The 8749-nt window shown below is 40.1% G+C and overlaps 1 protein-coding gene across 1 annotated transcript; it reads left to right on the top strand.

Moving 5' to 3' along the window:
- Positions 1–1445: 1445 nt before the first annotated feature.
- Positions 1446–8529, top strand: LOC123190858 (uncharacterized). Its single transcript, XM_044603595.1, has 12 exons — positions 1446–1684; positions 1764–1827; positions 2699–3313; positions 3912–3998; positions 4143–4301; positions 4969–5046; positions 5527–5619; positions 5708–5827; positions 6396–6473; positions 6591–6770; positions 7435–7536; positions 8083–8529. The coding sequence occupies exons 1-12, from the start codon at positions 1674–1676 to the stop codon at positions 8311–8313; spliced, it is 1818 nt and encodes a 605-aa protein (XP_044459530.1). The 5' UTR covers positions 1446–1673; the 3' UTR covers positions 8314–8529.
- The last annotated feature ends 220 nt before the right edge of the window (positions 8530–8749 follow it).

Here is an 8749-nt window from a genome sequence, read left to right on the forward strand (position 1 = left end):
GCTCTTTCTAACTAGCTCAGTCTAGATAAAAATTAACCCATGAGCCAAGTTCATGGACTAATATATTACATTTTACAAATTTTTATGGAAAGTTCATATATCTCATGTACAATTATCTTTTTTCGCTCATGTGAAGCTCTAGAATGATTTCCGCAAAAAAACCCCTCTAGAATGATAATATCTCATACTCCCTTTGGGACAAGTTTTTTCTGAACGAAGGAAGTACGAAGATACAAGTGAGTGGAGTATCTAAACTCATGTTTTATGCATAACTCCATTTACTTGAAAACACTTAAAAATTTTATTTAAACTATGCAATAGAGGCCTGATCGTACTCCGGATCGGGCCAAGGTAGGCTTAACAAAGGAGTCCGAAAATGCCAACCCCAAACCTGACCCAAAACACATGAGTAGTAAATTTTGCCCCATCTTCTAAAAAAAGTAATTTTTGCCCCTTCAAGATTCGATTATTTAGATCTGATGAGTTTATATTATTGTGTCAAGCATTTTTTGTTAGTCTAATTCTTTATGGAAGTGAAATCTTACATCGACATCATGGTGAAGATGTAGTGATTCGACGGCCTGCACTTCTAGAGGATCATCCCTGGCTCAAGTACGTTCATCGTTCGTGCGGGCGAAAGAGTGACAACACCGTTGCTCCAGTCCAATTGTAGATTCTTTATCAAAGTCTTTGGAGTATTTCTTCGAGCAGAGATTGATACCGCGAAGAAGGTGATTTTAAGAGATTTCATTGTAATTCTTAGTCATAGGAGTTACTTTGCATTTTTTTGAATTTTAGATCCAAATCAGTGTACATGTAATTGTTTTTTTTAACATCAGTACAGACACAAGCGTTCATATACACTCGCATACACTCATCCCTATAAACGCACACACACACCTTACCTCTATGAGCACCTTCTAAAGACTGAGCCGACATATCATCTTGAGATTTACGAAGTCACTGTAGACGCCTCGTCGTCGACGGGAACGTCTCCTCCCACTTTGTTATGAGTATGAATAAAGTTACAAATGTTTCTAAAAATGTAGTTTCTGCCCCTAAAAACATGACTAGTATTTATTCCTCAAAAAAGTATGAATAGTAATTTTATTATTATTTAACTGAATTAATTTTGGATTATTTAAATACATTATTATACCTGTTTTCTCCCCTAAAATACCGACGTCCCAGTTTCGAGTTTTTTCCGAGCTTCTGGGCCAGGCTTTGGGCGAAAAAGCTAAGCACGAGTCGGGCCCGGATGCCGGGTTTTCGGCCCTGGGCCTTTTACCCGGGCTTCCCTCAGGTTTACCCGTGACTTTTACAATCTACTCCTAAGAAATTCCTTTTACCATTCGCTCGAAAATTTGTCTAAGAAAACCATTCGCTCGAAAATTGCCTAAAAAAATCGCTCGAAAAATAAAAATAATTCCTTTTATTATCAGAAAAACAGTCTCGTATTCTCCCGAAGCCGCACATAACCAGGCCGCGTCGCACGGCCGTCTTCCCCGTTCTCCCCCCGCCGCTCCCCCTCTCCCCCGCCGTCGCCTGCTCGCCCCCGCGGCGCAAGGCGGTGACCCTGCAGGACGATCGGAGCCGCGTCGCTCTTCGCCTCCTCCGCTCTCCCTAGCGGCGAGTAGACCGAGACGCGGAGGCCTCCCCCGGCATCGCCCGCAATGTTGCGCCGGTACGGGCACCGACCTAGGTTTCCGCCCCGCCGAATTAGGGTTTCCACGCCTAATGCCCTGCTCTCTCTTCCATTGCAGGTGCGTGCGGGATCTGTACCCGCTGCGGTCCCTCAGGAGGATCCCCAGGCCGATCTCCAGCGAGGTAATCAAGCGTCCCCGTTATGTCTCATGGCTCGATCCCCATTAGGACGGTCTCTGGTGGTTGCAGCTGGTCGAATTGCTTGCTCTGGTAGGCGTGTGCTGGGCTGAGAATTCGGTTGCTTGTGAGAGCTTACCTGGGATTGGTAGATTCGTTGATTAAGCTGCCAGTGGAGGGGTTGTGTTATGGGTGTTCATGTCTGATTAGTTTTTGGGAATGCTGCTCGTCCTGTCATTTGTTTTAGTTAACATAGCCCGTTTGTGTTCATCTGATTTGAGATGAGATTAACTAAGGGCTGTCTGTGTTTGGAGCATGATGCTGTGGTACATGTGGCAATGTTTGGAACTTAATATGAGTTGACATTAGCTTAGTTGGTAATGAAAGAATCCAATTAGATTGGCCTGACATGAATCATGTATTTTCTACTTATTTTGCTACATATGCGGTTTGTATTATTTTTCGTACGGAACACTGATTACTCGCAAACCCTTGATGAATGCTTCTAGAAGGAAATAGGACAACACCTTCTTGTGATACTTTGTAATGTTATGTTGTTACTTATTCGTTAGTAATATTGTCAGTGCAAACGCAAACTTCTACTGCGAGTTGATCGGACCTGTCAAAAGCCATGTCTATGTTTTTTATTCCATGTGCTCATCACATATATTTACATAAATGCTGTGATTTTCTATGTGCAATGAATGCACACAATTTATGTTATTAGGTTTGTAATGCTTTTGCAACCGCCTTTCCTCATTCCGTTCCTTAGCTTTGGAAGTTTGCACAATAGTTGGGAGTATTTTTGCATTTTTTTCTCTTTCTGTTGCTGATAGGCCTGAAGTGCAAGAAAGTGACAGAATAACCTATTTATCAGGTCCAAAGTCCAACATTCGGTCAGCTCAGAAGAAACTCAACAAAAGCATCCCAACAAGGTTCAGCACAGAAATCTGTCCCTGGACCTAAAGAAGAACCTTCTAAGTCTGGAAGCAAGGTTCCAAAGCTTCTGCTTGGAACTCTGCTTGTTGGTGCTGCTGGTATGGCCGCTTATCAAGCTGGCTACATAGACCTTCAGTTTATGGATGAAAAATTGCCTTCGACCATCAGGGAACAAAATCTCACAAAGATGTATGAAAATCTGAAGTTCCCTTTTGAACAAAAGGTTGATCAGAAACAAACCATGTTGGATCCAAAGAATGACATTGTTCAGGATACACCCATGGTCCTTCCAGCTGAAGGGATTCCAACTGCCAGTGAGCAGCCTACTCCTGCAGAAGAAAAAGAAACAGAAACCGTAACCCAGGGAACACTGCCAGTTCAAGATGAGCATGGTGCTGATACTAAACTGCCGTCTCAAGATACTCTCTCTGTTGATATAAAGCCAAATGTTGTAAATAAGGCAGCAGGTGAAGTTCCTCTTGGACAAGCTGACAAGATAAGTAGCACAGTTTCTCCAGTAGAATCAAGCCCAACAACGGCTGAAGTACAAAAGGTTTGAGTTCGTCCTGAACTTGTTATATAACCACCGATTTATCATCATTTGCATGTTGATTGGTATATCAAAGTACTTATATTTTCTCATTCCAAATTGGTAATTCGATGGATTCTATAGGCTTAACAAGGATTACTGTGTTGCTTTTAGTTTTTATAGATTATACACTGTAGAGGTTATGCCATATGATTTATGCAGAAGAAATATCTAGAAATGGAGATCTGAATGAAATCCTCCAGTAATCTAGTTTTAAAAAACATGATTAGTCATGCAGCTGTCACAGCTTGTTGTTTAACAGTACTATCATCTATCTATGTTTGTGATTTCTGAATTTTTTATTCGATTGGAATTTGACATTTAGAGCTGGCGCTCTTGAGCAATTTTGAGTTGATAGTATATTGACTTTGAGTTATATCACTGTGAAGTTTAGAACCACTAGATTGTAAGTTACATTTTAGTAACACACCACCAGTTGTTCCATGTAGCAAAACCTGACGAAACTTTTTTTATGTCTGTATTTTTGCATGATGCTGTTTCTAAGTATATATTGAATAAGGACGCTGGTAGAATCGTCTAATTGATAAATCCTTATCTGTAGGATCCATTAGGTGCTGATGTAGGTGAACATAAATCTCTTGCTGAGACATATTTACTACAGGAGGAGCATGATATTCCTAAAGATGTGGTATGTATTCCCACCTTTAAAAATTGGACAATACCAACATTGGAAGAAATACTTCCTATTGATGGAGAGGCTGCTAGAAATAAGTTGATGACACTTAATATTCATATTTCAATGTTTACTTTATCTATTTATGTTGTTAAACAGAGTGCTAAGGAGACTAAAAGTGATGGCATTGTTGGTGGTGTAAAAGCTTCCGATGATGGGAAAATTATGCTGGATATTATAGATGCTATTCATGCCGCTGAAAAAAAGCAGGCAGATACAGATGCTTACACGTATTCTGAAGAGAAAAGGAAGTTGAAGGTTTGTTATCCATTTGCACGTGATGTTTCTACTTAGCCATGGTCGTTGCTTTGTACACATCAAGGATTAGCAGTAGCATAGCATGCCTATGTATTTTTTTGTACAGTATTGTTTTCCTCCTGTTGAGCTGTTTCAGTTCTCATGGACATCCAGCAGTTCCATAGCAGCTGCAGTGCTGCTAAATTAGTTCATGTTTTTATTGATAATGACAATAGTCATTGAACCTTTTGAGCATATATACTCCCCTATTAAAAAATAAGAGCATATTATTCTCCAACACTACAAGGCTTGCAAATTTAATGACACTTTCTTCTTTTTGCCCTAGTTTGTTTCCCCCCTTTCTTCGACATTTATAACTAAACACTGCTACTCCCTCTGTTCACTTTTGTAAGTCGTTTAAGACAGCTGAAATTGAATTGTTTTAGGTGCTGTCTTAAATGTCTAAAAGGTCTTACAAAAGTGAACAGAGGGAGTATTAATTTATCCCTCTCTTATTACCAAGACATCAATACCATGGATATCATGTTTACTTCCCTTTACTTCTCTTGGTTTCATACCATTCCCAATCCACTCGTAGCAAACAAAGTAACACCTTACATCTGAATGGACGGAGTAGCACAGAGTTGACAGTAATAATTTTTTCTTGGGTATGCTTGTGTTTTTTCAGGAAAGATACGAAAAGGAGCTGAAGGATACGAGGGCCCGGGAGCTCATGTACGCTGAAGAGGCAGCAATTCTGGATAAGGTGAGTCAGGCATGCCTTTTCTGGTTTCCTTATGCACGCTCAAGTCATGTGTACGCTTGTATGTTTCTTCAGTGATGAGCCAGTTTGCTAGATGTAAAATTGGTAATATTATTGGAAATTTCATGAAAACGACAATATATGGAAAATCTTTTTCATTGTTACGTTGAGATGGCACTAACGTGATCAATCCAGGTATTTCTATGTATATTTCGAGTGTTCCACCCAACAAATATTGCGTCGACGTACGTGTAGACGTTGAAGGAGTAGTAGTTTAACAATATTTCTCAAATGTTAGTGAAATATGGATTAAATAAAATCAAAACATCAGAATTATATCTGCACAATGTGCATGCTTTTCTTCACTCTTGTCAGTGTATTTTAGTATGCACTATACTTGTATATAGTATCTTTTGTCTGTGTTTTAGTTTCAGATGATTGCTTTAATTTTGTGGCATTTTGAATTTCATGATGTTGCTTCAGGAGCTGAAGAAAGAGAAAATGAAGGCTGCTGCTGCAGTTAAAGAACTTCAAGAAAAAACTGAACAAAAGCTGATGGATGAGCTGCAGCGGAAGGTCTGTCAGATGTGCTTCGGTGTGCCATATTTTTTCTACCCTCCTTACATCAATTCTTTATGTGACTGTACTATGACTGACATAATAGGATGAGGAAGCAAGTCAACAAGTTGAGAAGGTACAAGAGTTGGCAAAAGCCGAACTGGCCGCAGCTCTTGCAAAGGAGAAAGCATCCCAGATCGAACAGATTGCTGAAGCAGATCTCAATGTATGAACCTGTACCATCTTTTCTTTTACGATGATAGGCAATGTTGTAAACAGCCTTATGAGGTTGGCATACTGCAACCCCAGTACCCTATACCAATACTTCAGGAGATGCGCGTGATAGTAGCACGTGTCTCTCAAATGCGGTTTGCTGAATTGAGCGGTTTCCTTGAAAGCTTTAGTGGTCGCACAAAAATGGTAATATCTATATACTGCTGGAGTCTCCCCTACAGCTTTCATTAAAAATACAGATTATCTTAAGATCATGTGGACATATCAATTGAGTAAGTGCACTCCAGATAATTCTTAGAGACCATGGTACTAGAACATGCTCACTTGCAATGAACTAAGGAGCAAGCGAATTGGTTGAATAGTGAAATTGGATGGATTTTATTGCAATCAAAGGCAGAACATTATCTAAGAAGGGACTGTTTTCCTTCTTTTAAAATAATAGGCGATCTTTGTTTGTTCTATCTTCCATGTATACATCTTCCATTGCTAGACAATTTGTGCAGTGTGTACAGTTTCAGCTTGCTTGCACTTGTTTACTGCCTTTTTGGGTTTATTTTCAGATAGATGCTTTGTGTATGGCATTCTATGCGCGATCTGAAGAAGCTCGGCAGAGTCATTCTGTTCATAAGCTTGCTCTAGTAAGTATTTCACTTTGATCCCATCATGTACTCGCTTCGGAAGGCTGGAAGCTTAGTTATTATTGTCTAATCCTCTGCTTTCAGATTTCTAATGACATAATTCTTAATTCTCTGCAGGGCACTCTTGCTTTGGAAGAAGCTCTATCCAGCGGCTCGCCAATCCGGACAGAGGTCGATCAATTGCGTAAATCTCTTGAAGGTATTGATAAAGATTCACTGTTAGAATTGGCTCTTTCATCGCTTCCAGAAGATGTTCTCAAGTATGGATCAGATACCCAGATGGAGTTAAAACAGAAGGTAGGTTTTGTGCTGCAATAAATGTTCACATCTGCTTACAGCTTTTTATTTGTGTAATGTACTGTTGTTTAATATGAACTCAGTGTGAAAACTCAAGTAATAGTAATGCATTCCTGATTGTTGTATCATTTTGAATATTAGAGATTGCTATTTACTTGCAGATGTTAATTACTTGTTTTGTTTGTAAACACATACAAGTCGTTTCAGATAGGGGCACACCCTGCAACACACACCTTTCACATCCATACCTTTGACCATTATTTTTCTAGTTATATGTAGAATAACTATAATGATCTGCAAGTACTTTTGATGCCCAAAACAATATTCATTCCCATTTGAGAACCTGAATACTTGGTAAAAGCATTGTTGAGGAAATCGTTAACTGGTAGCTGCTCGGTGGGCTGGTGAGTAGGGGATTAATAGGCTAATCGGCAAGTTAATCGGCCATTTAATCAGTTAATCGGACGATTTATCGGGTAATCGGCTACTCGGGGACCCTATGAGTAGGGATTAATCGGCAAGTTAACTGGTTAATCGGATGAATTCTTGAACAGGGGGTAAAAGTCATATCTCTATTAATCATGCAATGATGTACTGTCAGTTGTCATGACACTTATTGAGCAAAAACTAGTCTGGCTACCCTTACCATCATTTCTTTTTGCAGTTTAATTCCTTGAAGGCAACAGTCAGACATTTCGGTCTTATACCATCAGGTGGTGGTGGTATACTTACGCATGCTGTCGCTCATGTTGCTTCTAACATCAAGGTGTGTTGATACAGGCAACTTTCTACTGGTCAATGAGAATTCTATATTGTGGAACCTGAAAATTTTGTATCTGAATCTTCTGATCAAGAGCTATCTAATGCTACTATTTATTCAAAGCATTATCTAATTTCAAGTCCAGACATTGTATTGCCTCCACATTTTTCACTTGTACTCCCTCCGTTTCTAAATATGTCTTTCTAGAGATTTCAATATGGACTACATACGGAGCAAAATGAGTGAATGTACACTCTAAAATATGTCTATATACATCCGTATGTAGTTCGTATTGAAATCTCTAAAAAGACTTATATTTAGGAACGGAGGGAGTAATAGTTGTCCTAGTTGACCCCCTGGGTTCTCTCCACCAGGCTTGATAGAGCATGGTTATCCTTTGGACTCCTTATAGCAATGGATCCTTCTGGCATGGTTACAATCAGTGATCATCTTATTAGTAAATTCGGCCGTCCTTAATAAAAAATACCTGCACTGATGAGATACTGTTGAAATTACAAATTATGCTTCTAAATCTGTTGCAACTGGTTTCAGGTCGAAGAGGACCCATCTGGAGATGGTCTTGAGTCTCTCATAAGCAGAGTGGAAGACTTGATTGTAGGAGGAGATTTGACCGCAGCAGCCGACGCCCTGACAGGAGGGTTGCAGGGGACCGCAGCGGAGGAAGCAGCTGCCGAGTGGGCGAAGCAGGCAAGGAAACGCGCGATTGCAGAGCAGACGCTCACCCTGCTTCACTCGTACGCTTCTTCGATCACATTTTCGTGATCTCGATCATTGATGGATCTTTTTTTTCTTCTATTTGGCAAGATTTACATGCCAGCGCTGCAGATTTCACGATACTCACATGTTTCTCTATACCATGTCGCAAATGCATGGTCCTTGTAAACAGAGATAATAAATTTTGCCGTGTAGCCACTTGGTATTGTGATACTCCAGTCGCCAGACAAGTTTGGATAGATATGTCAAACCTTTTTTTCCTTCTTTTTACTGAAAATGTGATGTTCGTGGTCTAGCTGCTATGGCACAGTGTAAGGTTGCAGGGGGAGGAACGCTTATGTTGCATGCAGGAATTTCCTCACTGCAAGTGATCCACTGAAAGGTTTGAGTTCAGTACCTCTTTAATGAGGCTGGGCACAGAATAGCCGCTCTGACCATATATAATTCGGGCTTGGAAAACAAAAAATTCCTGTGTAGAGATTAC

The sequence above is a fragment of the Triticum aestivum genome, chromosome 2A (assembly GCF_018294505.1).
Source record: "Triticum aestivum cultivar Chinese Spring chromosome 2A, IWGSC CS RefSeq v2.1, whole genome shotgun sequence".
Lineage (NCBI taxonomy): Eukaryota > Viridiplantae > Streptophyta > Magnoliopsida > Poales > Poaceae > Triticum > Triticum aestivum.